Source organism: Nestor notabilis, unplaced genomic scaffold, assembly GCF_000696875.1.
Source record: "Nestor notabilis isolate BGI_N333 unplaced genomic scaffold, ASM69687v1 scaffold1620, whole genome shotgun sequence".
Taxonomy (NCBI): Eukaryota; Metazoa; Chordata; class Aves; order Psittaciformes; family Psittacidae; genus Nestor; species Nestor notabilis.
Genome location: NW_009909511.1, coordinates 41,752 through 59,882, shown reverse-complemented (window position 1 = coordinate 59,882; position 18,131 = coordinate 41,752). Strand labels below are relative to the sequence as shown.

Sequence of the window (18,131 nt, the reverse complement as noted above, 5' to 3'; positions counted from 1 at the left end):
ATCAGAGGAAGACCCACAAAAGGCACACAAAACTGATGGCTCATTCTGTTTGGCTCCTACAGAAAAAATAAATAGCTTCATAGATATAAGGAGAACAAGGACAAAGACACCAAGAAGAACAGAAGTACAGCGCAATATATAATTCAAAACCACTCTGAACTGCTCATCTATTACTCTGTAGTTGCCATAGTCAGGATGTAGAGTATTAAAATCTGCAAAAGAATGATATGAGTTTTATAAAACTTTTCAGATAAATTAGGTTCCCCTTTTCTCCGACATGGAGACTGGAACAAAGGCTTCCAGCACTTTTAAAATTTATTCAAACCACCTCATCGCACAAATCAGTATGCTTATTACTTCAGGCCAAGGCAGGTAAGCTCTTCTTTAGTCAAGTGCATTAAAGCAGATGTTCAATTCAAAACACGTGCCTCAAACAGAACAGGGAAGTAATGCAACTAAAAGAGGCACTGATGGTCGAATTGCCCCACAGGACAAAGTGTAAAACGGACAACAAAGTACAAGGCAAATACACATTTTTAACGAAGATGGATGCTGGCGTACAGCGAATGTAAGTGAAGAGCCACACACAGCACATCAGGGAGTGATGAAGTGAAGCTCATTTTTTCTCTCTACACAACAGTGCCACTCGGTGGATGGCCAACGGCAGTGAATGGAGATGCAACGCGTGGGAAAACCTGTGGGGCGGCTTTGCGGCGGTACCTGGGAGGGCAGGGGGATGCTGCGCAGGGCCCGGCAGCCCAGCATCTGCCTCTGCCTCGCCTGCTGCACAAACAACAGCGTTAGAAGATGTCCCCAACTTGTGCAATTCACTGACGTAAAGAGCTGCAACTGCGGGGTTTGTACCTGGAAGCCCCTACTTTGAACACAAACAGCATTATAAGAGCTGGCAAACCCCCCTGGAAATTTTAATACTTGGTGCATTATACGCTGCATTCTGACATATGCAAAAAAGCAGTGGTTTTAAGATTTATAGCTAAATCTAAACTAAAACAACCACTCAAACCTATTTTGTTTCTGGTACTTTGCACTGACAGTGTCATTCTGCTAGTTTGGGAGCATCATATTCTTACTGTCAACAAGATTTCATAATTGCCTAATAAATGTGAATTTTTTTTTTAAAGGCAAAAAAAAAAAAAGCATTTGTTAATCAGTGTTTTAGCCCTTTAATTTTTATTCAGTTCTGCTATCAGTAAGAACAACTTCTTTTTCCTTCTGAAAAAGCATACTCATTTTCTAGACACAGTTCATAAATAATTCTAAATATGCAGATCATTTCTTTAGGGCATGTTCAGTGGCTGTGGAAATTCTGTTCATGTTATAACAAATACCACAGAAAGCTCATAAAAACAAACAGTAGTCTGGAAACTCTTTAAACAGCTGATCACAGTTTTGGCAAACTTCATCTTCAAACTGGTCCTCTAACGTGTCCTTGTGATAAAGCAGCATTTAAATCAAAAGCCTTTTGGGCTTCAGCGTGAAAGGGCCTGGAAGGAAAACTATCAGGGAAGAAGTGAAAAAGAAGTGCCTTTTTTTCTGGCAACACACTGCTGTTCGGGAATCAAAGAGCATCCAATATTGAATGCTTGAGAATCCAGCGGAACACAAGGACAACAACTCTGCCTTTTTTTCCCTATTTTTTTTTGTTATCAATATTTTTCTCTTTCAAGACAATGAACTCAAGTGACAATCCAATGAACCCGACTGGAATTCAGCCTTTGTGCCAATGAATTCCTTCACTGTGTAGGATCAAGAGAATATGTGAATCATTTTCCCATTAGCAGGCTACCTTGCATAACTAATCAGTAATGATACCTGATCTTCTGTGCTGAGGACAGACTGAACGGGATTAATATATTATTAGGAGGAACTGAACATCCATTTAGGTGTCTGGATACTTCGTTCAGCTGTGATTTGTAATGTTAAAGACTCATCTGGAATCACAGGCTTGCAATTATTTCTATTTTTTAGTATCAGTCTGCTGTTTTTCCGTTTACATTATGTAAATTATATGAGTTTTTTCTTAAAGGAGTTCAGCAAGTACCAAAACTTCAAAGTGAGAAATAATTACTATTGATTATGTAAACCAATCATCCCTCATCTAGAGTACAGCACAAGCTACCCCTGGAGGTAGCAACAGGAATGACACTTGCCACTGCTGCTGTTTGTGAGTTGTAACTCTAAACAGAGCTGTTAAAAGCTGGGAGAGGATTACTTTGCCAGTCCTACAAGGTATTTTGTTTCCAAGGACTTCTCCACACGTAATAAAAAATCAGAGCAGGCAATCAATTCAAACTTATAACCCTCCACATATTAAATTATCAGCACTACTTGAGCATTTAAAACCTAAAACGACTAATACAATATGAGAAAAATGGATAACTTCTTTTATGACTTGGTGTCTATCAGACTTACAGCACTTCAGTCTATTACACTGTTCAACTGAGCATGTGTAAATGTTAGATCAACTGGAAGTGCAGATGTCTATCAATTTAAATCCTAATTTCGTGCCTCTGCCTACCTCAGCCAGATAACCAAGCTTCGTGAGGTTGAGGGGAGCTGAAAACACAGTGAAGAATGGGAACATAAGACAATTTAGTGACAGCTAGTCAGCAGCTTGGGAGCCCTATAGTTACAAACCATGCCAAATAGCTTTTAGATACTCAAAAGCTCTAGAGCAGAACCCACAGTTTTAAAAAAGCCAGCGCAGAAGGTAAAAAGGCATGTATACAGTTAATCACAAAGAGCAGCTTCTAAGGCATGAATACATTCTAAATCCTAAATCTTAATGACTGGGACAGAAGTACCCGCAACTTCTCAGAGCTTTGGGGGTGCCCTCATTCACTGGAGACTGTACAGCAATTTCCTGAAGTGGTGATACTGTCCTTCTGCACAGAACTGAAACGACATTGTCATTTTTAAGGCTTAAAAGAGATGGTGTCGAGTACTTTACAAAGGTATCTGCATCATGCTTCAAACCAGTGTGCACCACAGTGTCACTGCAAATAGGGATTTATTCTTTTTCTGCTAAGCTATTCCAACATTTAAACTTACTTCAGAGACAATTCACTGGATTCACTGGGCAGCCTCTAAGAGACTTTCTACTTCCTCTGCCATTTTGTGTTTCTCTTTAGAAATATAAATTATAGCACTTGCAAATACAGTCAGCTGCCCTTTAAAATGTCTATCAAGCTACAGGCAATATACTGATAACTGCACAGGTCTGGAACAAAAGTATGTATGTAGAACAGTATGCAGAACAAAACTCTCTCATCTCAACTGATTAAAAGAAGTGTATTTACATTTTGTTGCCTTTAAATTACTTCTGCAAGTGTTGTACCACACATGTATAGACAGCGTAGGGTGAGAAGAAGCTGCAGGTAATAAATTGTTGCAGTACATTATATTTCCTCTTACCATGAAAGTGCTTTGTGGCCTACATCACAGATTTGCACAATTTGTTGACAGCTTTACCAAATGTCCAAATTCCTGTTATACAGAAATATGTGCGCAGCCTGTACATGACAATGACCAAATGTAACTACAATTTTTTATTCTGATTCATGTATGGAAAGTGTCAGATGCATTTCTGGATGATGCAACATGTTAATTGGCACATACAAGTGTAAACAAGGTCATCCTTGACCACCTAGACCAAGATTAAGCTACAATCAATTCCATCTATAGAAGTTTCTTCAAATTGTACACATCTTTTATATTAAGCAGGGAAACAAAATAAGCACTTGAGGACCACTTTTCAGTCCAAAATGTAACAAAAAAAAAGTGATAAGGGAACTATGGATTTTTTTTCTTTTAAAAAAGAAAATGATAGCCACACAGAAATTGTGAAAATGGTTTCATTTCACACCTAATTTTACTTCCATTGTTGTGAAGAGGATTTGCATCAAAAATTCTCTGCATTTCAGTTTCATGTTTGCACTGCATAACCCTTGCTGGAGCAACTTCTGAGATTATTCTCTGATTCTGAGAGAAGCTGCCTACCTGGGTTTTGCCAAGCAGTTGCAGTGGCCCTTACAGATGTGTCCGTATCTCTTTTCTTCAAGAGGATGGTTGTACCTTATAATTCTGGTCCCCAGTGTCTGCTGGGGATGTGGTGCATTATGAAAGGACTAACTTTGGACCACATGGGTGCCCCAGGAAAGGGAAAGAATGTCGACTTCAGATATGAAGTGTTATTTCCCTTCTCTTATACTTTCAAATCTGGTGAAAAATATGACGCAATACTACATAATGGTTCAGGTCAACCAGCACCAGCCCTCAAACTTGTGTGTTACTTAGGATGAGTTGCTGGAAAATGGCAGGCAGCATATCACTCTACATACCCTGTGCAAAGAACATACTGCCATAGGCTGTCTGAAGATGAAAAGCACTAACGCACCTTGAGCGTGGCAGAGTACAGAAAACAACTACTGAAGCTGAGCCTGTGACTTTGTTGTTTGAATAGTGTCCTCAAAAAATATATATATATATATAAAAAAGGCTCAAGAAAAAGATTTACTAAGCATAGAAAGTGAAGAGGGCCATCAGAAATTATTAAAAGGCAAATACATGTTATTGTTCAAACAACTTCTCAAATAAGCTCTACACATTCTAAAGGGAATAAGATTTAATTTATTAAGAATTACTCTGTAATTGATCTAACTTCCTTCCCTTGTATTTAGCTAACAATGTTATGCAGGGGATTTGTGCCAATAACCTCAAAAAACCTATACGAAATTAGTCTTAGAGTTACAAACACGTTGCACTGACAAATTAACTGTCTGATGTTTATTATAACAATGTAGTCTTTTGGTATGTCTGATGTAATTTCTGCTTAATATTTTTTTTAAGGTTTAAAACTTCCTGTAGTATTTGTACATTCTTGAGTTAACAACAACTTCTGGATTACATTGAAAACATGCTGTTGAGCTTATCACAGATGTCCTGAATCTAACAAAATTCTGTGTTTTTTTTGTTCCCTCCAAGTATGTACCCATTGATACATTATCAATAAAAGGACTTTCTTCAGTCCTTAAGACATTTGACGCTGCCACACGTTTCACCTTTACCTTTGCCCAGCTGAACCGGCATGCTTTCGGACTTCATCATCCTTTGCTGCTGTGCCTGGTGGTGGTGGTGCTGGTGCTGGGGGGTTTCCACTGTGCTTCTGATAGGCATTGCAGAGGTGGGGAAGCTGCTCCCGCCGGCAGGAGCACCCACAGCCCCACCTGAAGCCATAGCCGGAGCAATGAGCTTTCGGCCGAAATTCAGTAAGCTGTTGGAGACTTTGTTAATGTTCAATGGGGCAGCCTTAGCACTGGCGCTGGAAAAAGAAGAGGAGAAATGATCACATCCTTGTCAGTGGTTTGGACAGGCACAGCAGCGCGTGCACTGTTCTCCAGAAGAATTCCAAGACTTGAACATCGCATTGCACCCTTCCAATACTACAGTTGCACTGGAATGCACACAGGAACCACAGGGACTGTGGTGGTGCAAGGTTTTCCCAGCTAGTAGTGGAGAAATTGTTTTGGCTTTTCTTCCTGAAAATTCCAGAATAATCCCAAACAAAGCAAGTGTGCACTGATTTTCTTAATTTGCCTTTTAAAATGAAAAAATGAAGTAGTGACAAAGAGCAATCCAGCCTCTAAAGCACCGAAAATTTTGTAAAACTGACTTCTTGTACTTCTCAATCAAAGACTGCTTTAATATTTTGTGAGATAAAGTTCTCTTAGATGTTTAGAATAACTCAAACCCAAATATTTCTTTCAACTAACACCAGACTGTATTTTTAGGTTGGCAGAGCTAGATGTCTCTTGCTCTTACCTCACCTTCTGCCCAGCCCGTCCACTTCAAGCCAAGCACTTTATAACAGGAATCCTGATTTCTACAGTGATTTTGGCTGAAGAATGGTCTCAGGATGTAACACATATAGTGGATCATGATCCTTATAATTGTTAATTTTTAACTACAGTGGCTATTTAATTCACTTCAGTTATATGCAACATTAAGAATGAGGAAACTGTCGAACCATTTAATCTGTCTAGAATAAAGAGGCAAAGAAGCTTCTAATTCCCAGTAGGAGTGACCACATAACCCAGGGATCAGCAAAGCTATTCCTGTTTGCTCATACAGTATTTTCCTGTTTTATATAATTAATGCTCAAAATACCCTTAACAGAAATATAGCACAATCACAAAGACCTTTCCACTCCTGAGGTTTTATTCTACTCATCTGTACTTCAGTGATATGAATAGCTGTCTTTCTTTAATAATTTTGAAGAAACACATGTAATTAGAAACAATAAAATCATTGTACTGGGGAAAAAAATAGTTTTGCAATGTTTTGGGGAAGTTGAACTAAAAATAAACCACAAATGAATTAACATGGGTGACTTGTAACTTGCGCAGGCACCTGGAAAAGTGATTTTGATTTTGCTTTTCATATCATTTCCCTATTTGTCTCAAGAGATTTTTTTTTTAGAATACACAATATAAATGCGCACACACATATAGAACATACCCAGAAAATAACAACAGCTGAGTTGTTTAGACTCAGAATAGATACAGTTAAAATGAGAGACAGCAGGAGAAAGTATGTGAGCCCGCACACTCATGAGATACAGCTCCAAGCTGTATGGGGCCCTTCTGCTAGATACTGGAGAAGAAGAAGGACAGCAAGCAGCATTTTCTAGGAGGAACTGCAGCACAGAGTCTGGGACAAAGTGCTGCTTCCCAATTTACGGAAGCTGTAAAGGAATGATTGCTTAATAATGATCACAGAATGTTTCTATGTCTCCCCAGTCTATTGATTGCTGCTGATACTACAAAAAGTCTTCCTATAGCCACCCGAGAATGACTGAAAAGTCACTAGAAAGAAAGCATCTTCAGATCTACAAAATACTCTTGCACGAGCCCCATATGGTTTCAAAAGCAAACTGAATATGTCACAATGATTTTAAAGAAGAGGACACAGTAAAATGTTTATTACTATCAAATTTTACTCTGCTACTACCTAGCAGATTCAGGTATTACTCAGTTCCCCAAGGTAGTGCAGAGACACTCAAGGGAAAAAAAGGAGATTTTTTCCTTTCCATCACATATATGTGGCATCCAAAGAATCACCACAGGGCCTTCTGTTTAATGTCTTCTCCATTCCAGAAAGAAAACAAAGATTGTAGATTTGAAGGTGGAAGAAAAAATTCTGGCTTAGCAGATCTCAATCAATTATCAGCAATTTGAAATGAATCTAATTACATCATGACTTTGGGGGTCATATCATTAATAACTTGGTTGAGATTCAGAATCCAAACTTCAGTGTATTTGGCATATTTTTAAATCTCAGTCTGCTGAAACTAGTCACCCAAGACTGGGGTGGTATATATCACTCACTCACCTGAAACATCACCTTAGAAAGAATTTAATGGCTTGCACATCGACTCCGAGGTTTGTGTTGTCTCTAGGTCTACAGCTTTGACAATCAGTAAAAAACCCCTTGACTTTGCACAAAAATTGTATTTACTGCAAGCAAATTTTTTTCTCTGAGTGCCTACCTGAGCAACAAAGCCACTGGATGCTTTGAACAACTGCATCACTGGAATCGTGATGGTCCACAGATGCAGGAGACAAAGCTTACACAGAAGCTTGTATTTGTGTCCAACAGGTTGTTTCCTTCTTGTTCCTTTCTTTCAGCAGTATTTTACTTAATAAGACCTATCAGTTTTCCTTCCACACTGTTTAATTTGCTGCTTTGACATAAATATAACCAGGAAAAGTTAGCTTAATTGCATTTTTCAGATGGTTGGAAAGAGACTTTTTGAGAAACTTCACTTTACAGGAACAATAAACATCAAAAATCTTCTCTAAACCATTATTTTAAGAAATATGATTCAGAAAAATGCTTTCAACAATAAAGAGCTATAATGTTTTATAACTATTTGAGAACTAGAAAGGATAGTTGTCGCAGCTCCTAATACCTGCTATGAACTGATACTGATAATGATCATCTCAGAATACATACACGAAAAATAAATAATGATGCTATCTAAATTTCTTGTCAAGAGGTGGTCTTAAAAAAAGGCATTCTGAAGTAAAATTTGTTGTGCAACTTCTCTGAATCACAGCTTCAGAAAATGAACAATAGCGAAGTGCTAGATCTCTGGAGGAGGTATGTTAAAACGGAGCTGAAGTTCAGGAGAATAAGAACAATGTAACTGTTTCTTATCATTTAAATGTCTGATATATTAATGCAAAAGACGATTGCAGTCATTAAACATGGATCAATGTCTACATTTTAGCCATCTAAATGTACCAGACATGCACAACAATTACAAGAAAAATGCTGATAGATGATCTTAAGGTCCTTTCCAACCCTAACTATTCTATGATTCTATGATTCTACGTTGTGGAGTTATCAGCAGATGCATTTAAAAATAAGGCATCAATTTAAAAATACGAGTATCAAGGAGACGTGAATTCCATCCATGAGGCAAACAACTTTGTTTCATCACAATAAGCATCATTGACCTTGACTGTGAATGGTGTATTTTTAAAGTAGCAGTAGGAAGATGATTCAATTCCTGTGGTTTTCTGCTAAGATGAAAATGTTTTGTTTTAAGCAAGACTTATTCAAAGGCATTTCTCTCTTCAGTAAGTAGCCATTATGAGAGATGAGAGACAAATACATGAACATGACAGATTATGAAGTTTTATATGTGACAAAATGAGCAATATATACTAGATACCTGCCAAGATATTTTAAATATATCATTGAGCCTATGGAATTAAAGATGAAAAAGACCTGGGAGCTGATCTAGTCCATCTCTCTGCTCACTACAGAAACATTTCCTAATGTTACATCTTCCAGTTCTCTCTCCAGTCCAATCTTAAAGAGATTTACTATACTTGATCTACTCTAAATGCTCCTGTGTTGAGATAAATTTATCCCAGTTATTCCTCTATCTGAACTATTGTAAACAATTTCTCCTCTCCTTTAGTATGTGCCCTATATGTATGTGTGCAATGATTATATCCCTACATAAATCTAATTGACATCTGTTTCCTCAGAATTTAGGTTTCCAACAGGTGTCATTCTTGTCTGGGCTTCATGATTTTTATTTTTTTTTTATTTTTTCCCCCAGAATCCTTGAAATGTTTCTTTCAGAATTTTCAAATAACTTATTTTTCAAACTTAGACAACTCTCGAGACCATTTATTAAAAGAATAAACATAAAACCATCAAGAAAATGCAATAGAATGTGGTAGTTTTTGACACCCTTCCGTAAGTTTAAAGCCTGGTTGGTTTTTTTTTTTTATAAAAAGTTGCTTTTGCAATTACTCTACTCAGCTTTAATCTTCATTTTTAAGAGCTTTTTAATCCCCTCCATTTTAATTTTAGCTAGCTTTTAATGTCACTGGTTTAAACAGAATTTGACAGAGGTGCAAAGGTCTAAAAGCCAGCAAGTTCCTATAAAACAGCAGGGACAGTGTTTGGCTGAGGTCATGTGCAGTCCAAGAAACTGCCAGTGATGGTGTAAAGCGAAGTGAGGCATTGTGTCTTGTGCTGGCTTTGCCATCCCCCCAGTAGCCACCACCCACCCGCAACTGGTGTCCACGTTGTGGCCACCCAGTTGAGGCATGGGCACCTCTATACTTGTGACCACCAGATAAGATGGCCTTGATTTTAAGCAGCACTGGTACAAACCATTTGCAAATCAAGGGAGGAATGCTGCAAAAAGATTTAGTAAAACTTACTTCAAACTGGATTTACATTAATTCTATTTAACTTACACAGCTTCTGGTACATGATGCTCTAGACTGTGGTTAGATGCATTATCAGAAGTAGCTCGTCTACAGAACTCACATGGCCAATATTTTACCTGTTGCATCTAATATACATGTCATTGTGTATGAATGTCCTTAGCCTTAAAAAAATTCTAGTGAGCTGACTGCAACACGATCTGTAAAACTTTCATTTTTTGTGTAAGAATAATCAAGGTAAAGATTCAAAATAAATACAAGTGCTTCTAATGCTACTGTGTCATTCCAGTTTGGGATAAAAGCGACTTCTTTTGTTTATGTAATGTCTTTTGTTTATATATATAATATCTTTCGCTTATGTAATGTCTTAGTTCAGTGAACACATATTCAGAAGGAGCTTACCGGGTTTTGTTCATCAAGTCTGCTCCACGCGCTTTGTAATAATCTAAATTTTGTTGGAACTGATGAGTCACTGGTCTTGGATTTCTCTAAAAGACAAAATAAATTAAAATATTTAAAAAGAATACCTTACTGTAATTTTCTGAGCGATTTAAAGAACACGTGATAGACACAGTCATTAATGAAGATCAGAAGTGTAGAAATTTAAAGAACAATTCCTTTTCCCGGGATCCTGGTTTCTCAAGGCAGTAACATCAGTTAGATATAAGTGAAGTCTTAAAATACTTAAAATAATATTAAGTGTTACCAGTAAGTCCACTCCATGCTCACAGAAATTAGTGTTCTTCCACACAACGAGGCTGATGCTGTAGTGGTAACATTTCTAACTAAATCAATAATTCTTGGACAAATTCAGATACTGATCTGATTTCTTCCTTTAGGTCAGCTGTAGAATTTTACTACCTCCAAGCTAAAGTGATAATTTGAAAGAAAACAGTACAAGTAAGGAGAAACTATAGCTAAGATTTGAACTGAATGCACCACTAGCAATGTCTTGGTTAAGCAAAGAATTAAATCTAGGGATACAACCTGCACACTACCACCAGATGGCACACGGAGACTTTTTCTCCCCAAATTTCACTCTACTCGAAACTGAAGTCACAAATAAAGAACAGTTCTCCTACAATAAAACGTATATAAGTAATATTGAAGCCAGAAGCCACTTGTTAGTTTCTACCTCTGCCATAATGAAACTATTTCATTGAAACCCTCAGTAGTTCTGAAATCATCCTTTCCAGATCTAATTATCCACTGAACATTAAGTTTAGATCAAATTATATGCATAAAATCTCTTGATTGAATGAATGCATCCTTAAGGATGTTATTCGGAGGGGAAAGTAAACATTTGTAAGTAAAAAAATTTTCATACAGATGAAACCAAAATAACAGAGAGGTACAAAGACGCCCTTATCTATCTCTCTCTCTCTCTCTCTACACACATACACACATACACGCACACATATATATCCACACATACAAAAACTGGAAGAGAAACAGCTTAAAGAAATCATTTCTAGTGTAAAAGAAAAAAATTGGTAAATTTCTGCATAATAATCAAATATATTGTATACAACAGTCCTAAATACCTTCCAAGGATTTTCTTTAAAGGTTTGTATTACCTTATATTCTGCTCTGCCTTCTTAATTCCTTCTAGTAGTAAATATAGTTTTAATGAACTACACAATGAGCTTTTGAAATAGTCATTCACAAATGAGACTACATTATATTTTAGATGGAGTCAGACTGCAGCTCTTTCAGCTTCACATATCATATTTTTGCCTTCCAGATTTCATTATAGACTTGAGTATACACAGTCCTATCCTCTCATATTCCACATAAGTGCAGATAACCCTCCTTCCTCGGAAACCTTATTTTTGGAGGAAGATACAGGAGTTGCTTTTTACAATACCAAAATATTGCATGTGCACAAAAGGAGAGAAGATGACTTGAAGAGGTAGTAGATATCAAAGGCCAGGATGATTTCTGGGGTGAAACTTAAGGCTGGGAATTTCCAGATCATTTCCTGCAGTCAGACTTAATCTTGTATGAAATGTCTCATTTTCTTTCTTTGGAAACACATCAAACATTTTTAAAGTATATCCTGTTTGCAATGTTCATTAAAAAATGAAACAACTAAAAGCTATTAGAGAGGCATTAAAAAAATCCTCATCTATCCTACCACCCACATTGTAATGGCCGCACTACGTTTTAATTCTCCCGTTATAAAAACAATATTTGCATAACTCTGCCCATTCACATGGCTTGTAAGTCAGTCCTCATCCACTGACAGCAATAACAATGAATCAGCTTTAGTTACTATTGCTCTAGTTTGGTAATTCAATGCATTTCTATGATAATCAAATCCAAACTGACGTGATGAGAGTAACTGATGGTTCTGCAACTACTATAAGAGTAATCAAACAATGTAACTTTTCTCCCAAGAATTAAATAACTTTTTTCTTTATATGTTTTGATGACCATTTCAATAAGGAGAAAGAGTAATAGATGGTTAAAAGAACGGGCACTTCTAAGTCATAAGACAGGTCCTTTGAGAAATTCATGTTACCAGATGCCAGCTGATTTTGCAATTAGTTTCTAGTAACTCAGTATATATTTAAACTTAGCAAAACAATCAAAATTTCTTTTTCTACTACCCAATAAAGATCATCACACATCGCTTCTGAGTAAATAAAAAATAAAATAAATAAATAAAAGATCATGTGGAACAGTATCTTGAAACATATTTATGCAGAAATGACAAGCAATTCAAGACACGAAAGGCTGATCTACTATCTAAGCACTTAAAGCCATTAATAGGAATAATGATCTAACTCGAACATATGAATGAGACTCAAGCATTACTTTCACGGGGCCTATTTAAATTCCTGTGAGGTTTTAAAGGTATCAAAGAAAGAAGCAGTTTAAAGTACTATTACATGCAGTGAAAAAAAAGCCCTCAGAAAAAATGCTGTTGAAAAAACATTAGAAATGCAAGACAGTAAATACCCAGGGTTACTGCTGCAGCTCCTTCTGTAACACTACAGAGAGACCCTTTTGGAAGATCTCATTATTCAAAAGAACCCAGCCTGAGGTGTATGTTATCAGACAAGTATCTGTGAAGTATCAACACAGATATTTTAAATACTCATGAAAACTGAAATTCAGACAGCAAAAAAATATGGTTTTATGAAAATTATGATCTTTGTGTCATTGTGATGGTCCTTTAAATTTATGTTCTTTTTAACAATTTCAGTGAGTTAAATGTAAGAAGCAAAAAGGAAAACCTACACAATTAAAGTCTCTTCCTTATAAATTTTAAACTCATTCCCCTCTCTAAGCATGCAATTTAAGCTGCGCCCTATATTACATGCCATGTGTTAGGACTGAAGATGAAACAGTTTACAGCAAAACATAGCTTTGTTGATTAAAATATTCACAGTAACCACATATTTTACCTACATAGTGCAATACAGAATGATCCTATTTGTATTTTTAATTGCCTAAGCAAGTAAAGTTTTTACTTTTTTTTCAATTTGTGTTCTGAGTAGTACCTCAGATAAAATATTTGTTCTTAAAAGGATAATGTTAAAAAGACAGTGAAATCAACCCTTCAAATCAGTGGTTTGTTGAGTCCCCTGAAGAAACTGTGTAAGGGCATTATACAGATTAACATATTTACGTTTTTTCCCTTCTAACGAATGACAGTACAGAAATCACAGAGAAAAGCTGCCTGTGCACATACTAGAAATCCATCTTTCTCACACCCATTTTGTAGGAAGAGTCTACTGGTTTTATCATTCTTCTAATCTTAATTTCTAACTAGAGCAATGTTAGTTTCAACTGGTAGAAAATGCCCAGTTTATACTTTTCAAAGGACAGGGTATGAAACTGAGATACAGAAGCACACAGAAATTGATGTGATTTTGGACTTTGTCCCTTCAAAATATATTAGCTCAGCCCAGAGGGAAGAGATGCCTTAAAATGTTTCAGGTATCTCTGAGGTTCTCCTGCCTCTGAGCCTGTCCTTTCCTAAAAGATGCCACCCAGCCTTTTGCCTGCTGAAGTCCTAACCCCGTCCTGCCTTTGTTCTTAGCCATGACCAGACAGACTCACTCCAATTCCCATGGCTGGCAGGAGGCTCTTGGAGGCTTTCTATTTGGCTTTATTCTCCACCATGGTCAGGGGGCCAAGTTAAGTTATACCCATGCTTGTTCTTTTCCTAGGCAGGGGGCTGAGGCTGTAGTCAGTATCACACCCAGTGTGGAAGAGATTCCCTAAACTTGCATAAACTGCTGCAAAGCAATTCCCGCAGGCTAGGATCATGTATACGCTCAAATTCCCTAGTATAACCCTCAGTATTTTCCTCACTGGCCTCTGCAGACGTTCTGCATCGCATTACCCATAGAATAGATATGATACAGCAAAGCATGCTTGTGGATGACAGAAGTCACAGTCAGGCTGTTCTACAACATATTAGGACAATCAGTTACTGGAATGTAATGTTTCACCATCTGAATACACATTATTTGTAAAAGTTAACACGCAGATTCAAGTGGAAGAATCTCTATAACACTCTCTTCTTTGTTGAGGTAGTTCCTCACTTCTCTCTTCAGTATTATTAACAGGAGAAAAAAATCAAATACAATTTTACACAAAATCTGAAGCTCAGAGACAACAATGAAAAAAGAATTTCAGTATGTCTGAAGAAAAGATGAGACTTATTTTAGCGAACATGCTATTGCCTCAATGCCAAGGGAAAAGCACTCGTCATTAGAGAAATGAATTGCTCAGCTGTTTATAAGCAAAAAGCTCTGGGGGAATTTCTCAAGGCCCAAACCACAAAGCATTGCAGGGTTACACAAACATATGTTGCAGGTGTTTTAGGGTAGACAGGTGGGAAAACCTCAGCTACTGAAAAATATTCCACTTAATAGATTGTATCTGAAACCAGATAACCTAAATGCAATAGAGAAAAAACAAACAAAACAGCAGCAGTGAATTACACATACATGCAGCAATAAGCTTACCAAAATAGTCATCTCCGTAGTGCCAAACAGGATTTTTTAAAACTAGGTTTTTTTCTCTATATGAAACAAATGTTGCCAAACATATATTTTTTTTTTTCTAAAATAATACTTCAAGCCTAAACCAAAGAACAGACTGAACTAAACATTTTTATACATATATATATATATATACAAAAAAAAAAAAAAAGAAAAGGATAATGATGCAGTGTTTTTCTTTTTAAGCAAATATTTTACAGGACAATATTGTTTTTTCTCATAATTCTCATACGGCTGTAGAAATTTTTGTATTAAATTTCTAATTTTTTTCCTTTCATTTGTTTCTAATGAAAGTTGGAGGAGCATACGACCCTCTATTCAGTAATGACTGTGGTTGTCAGCAAAGATTGACCTTTTCTAGATCACCTATGCTTCTTTCTTCAATAAATATGATACAAATGTGACAAAAATTTGGACTGGAAATAGAGCTGAAATATAGCAGCTGAGGTGTGGATCAGGAACACAGTTTGTTCAGTTTGGCAGCAGTTTTTCTATTAGGCACTAACGATTCATATGAAGTGCATACTAATGATTACCTAATGGCCTCGCTGTACACAGAATTTTACCTTTCCTTTTTCTGTTCTTCTGTCAGGTATCCATCCAAGCAGCTGTCTCCACTCTATGACTAGACTTACACAGTATAAGCAATGGCTTAACATTACATAAACATACCACAATATTTTGTGTACTAAACAACCAACTCATCCTGAACCCTAGAGCACTCAAAGGAAACACCATTCCCCAAACTAAACTTTCCTTTCACCTTCTAATATTCTTCCTCCCTAGTTATACCTTCTGTAGAACAAGCACCACACTGGAGTACAAAAGTTATTCCATCCACCTTTGAGCCAGTGACTTAAATATCTACCAAAAGGAAAAGAAACCCAGTGAGACATTAGAGAACACAATGCACTATTGCCAGTTCTAAAGTGGTTCAAGGCCAATAGCAAAATATTATCCAAAACATAGGTTGACAGTCTGTATCTATCAACTCTATTTATGAAAGTGGCACAACATGAAGAGTACCCTAATAAAGAACTTCCTTTTATCACAGGAAGACCATAGTTCTCAAATTGGGAATAATGCTTCCTGTTTACATTTTTCATAAAGATGCTATGGGTCTCAATCACAGAGCTTGTTATTTATAATGCAATAACAGCATGAAGAATGATCATATTTAATTGTTTCTAAAGAAAACCAGGGAGTGCTCTTTTTTTTTTTTTTTTTTTTTTTCTTGAAACAACAAAAATTCCCAGAAAAAAACTGTAAAGGAAAGAAAATTCAGTTAACTGGGTCAAGGCAGGAAGAAACCCCTGAACTCCAATCAAGCTGAAATAAAGTATCTCTAGTTTTGTTACGTGACAACCCTCCATTCCCCTGGCAACTAGAAATTTCAGATACCAGGAAGATATTTTAAATACCATGCGTTATGGTCTGTTTTTAACTTCATACACACATGCCTTCTCTCACATGGGCATTCTATGACAAGAGATGAAGTGAAAAAAAAGATGAGAGAGATTTAAAAATGCTCCAGTGACTTGACTGAAAGAAACTTCCAATTGTATGTTTCGGCTTCTTGTCCTAACCTATTGGGAAGCTTATTCTTAAATTTTATTTATAGTTTTATAGCGTTTTAACAGGTAGATCAAATCCTACCAGATCAGCTTTTATTAATATTCCAGACAAAAAGACTCCAACCTGCAAATGTTGAAACTCGTAACCTGCGTAAAATCCCCATCTTGTATCAACAGAATCACTTAAGTACCTTTTAAATCTGCCTCTTAATTTAGTTGCCTATTTTTCAGCTGAAACCTTGGTTTTAAGAAGTAAGTTAACTAAATAGTGCGGTATAAATCTGACAGTGTTCAGCCCTACCCCATGACAGATTTATGCTCTGGCATCTTGCAGCCCCTCACGGTTAGGAACAGGAGTTTTACAACATTGTGGAGGAAGGATCCAGGCTTTTGAAGGGAACACACAGCAAGCCTTGCTTTAAAGCCTGGAATGATTCAAATTATGAGATTTAAAATATGACATCTTTATGTACAGAAAAGCTACCACATTATGGTTTTATTGGCACTCATTTTGGACAACCTGCATAAACCCTTAAAACCACACTTACATCATTATATCTTCTCCAGATACATGCTTGTACACATATTTCACCTATCAGGGAAAACCAAGAACATTTTAAGGTGCTATTTGGTTATTTGTGCTACATGCAAAAAAACCAGATTAATTTATCATCTGCTTGTAATGTGCTACGTAAAATACTTCAAAAAGGTCGCTAAAGGAGTGAAAAAGGCTCTTTCAATGAGCCCCATGCACACACTGCAGCAAAAAGGAGTATGATGTCCAAGTTTTTTCCTCTAAAACACAGAAAACAGACAAGGTCCTGGTTCTGCGGGACAAGCAACTCCTTTCATTCTGAGATTCCAATAATTAGAGCCATTTTGATCACTACTGCTCCTTTAAAACAACAAAGGACAGAGACATCACATCTCCAAACCTAGATGTGAATTTCCCACAAAAAGTTACAGCAAAGGATAAAATCTACCATTCCCACTCCTACCTTGAAAGACTTATGCTCTTTCAGAGATGTGTTCCCCAATACAAATGTACTCTAATATCTTTGTATACAACAATTAATACATTAATATTTACTATAAAATAAGTCAGCACACCATCAGTATATCTACATTTATATCAGAAGAGACTGAACTGAAACTCCATCATAACAGACAGTATATGATTCCGTAGCTAATCTTTCATACATTATTGAAAAGTTATGAATCTATTTTTATATAACTCACAGTTTGTGTTTTCCAAATTTTAGTCAAATAAATAAATTATGATACAGAGAACTTTTGACTAGTTAGAATCAAAGTGCTTTAAGTGCTTCCTTTTGACAAACTACCTTGCAAACTAGAAGTGATTAATTGAATTGTCAGGTTGCACATAAGAAGAACCATGATCACCTCACTCTAACATTGTTAAATACATTTTATTAGTGTAATTTTATAAATAACATCATTACTCTTTAGGAGAGGGTCAGTAGCTTTAGATGACTTCTAAAGAGAAGTAAACAAATCATTTGAAAGAAACAGCCCCAAGAAATTCACAAGCAGCAAGTTTTATTGGTAGCTAAAGTAATTAAGAGCTTAAAGTGCTCCAGTTCTTGCTTTAGCATCAAGTGCAATCAGAATTACTTTTACTTTGCTACCAACAATAATCAACTTGCTCAAAGAGAAAGAAGAGTTTAAAGTTTTGGCTTCTAAAGAGAACTTTCTCTTCCATTTTACCTCTTTAAAGTACTTGCCCTTAGCATGGCAGAGAT

The 18,131-nt window shown here is 36.5% G+C and overlaps 1 protein-coding gene across 1 annotated transcript in view; it reads right to left on the bottom strand.

The window, feature by feature from the left end:
• The window catches only part of TBC1D5 (TBC1 domain family, member 5), a gene marked incomplete at its 5' end in the record, with an annotated part of 80,294 nt that overhangs the window by 48,392 nt on the left and 13,771 nt on the right, over positions 1–18,131 (bottom strand). The window contains 3 exons of the mRNA XM_010023598.1: positions 721–783; positions 5,082–5,341; positions 10,176–10,261. Coding sequence (XP_010021900.1) covers positions 721–783; positions 5,082–5,341; positions 10,176–10,261 — 409 coding nt within the window. The remainder of the gene's footprint in view (positions 1–720; positions 784–5,081; positions 5,342–10,175; positions 10,262–18,131) is intronic.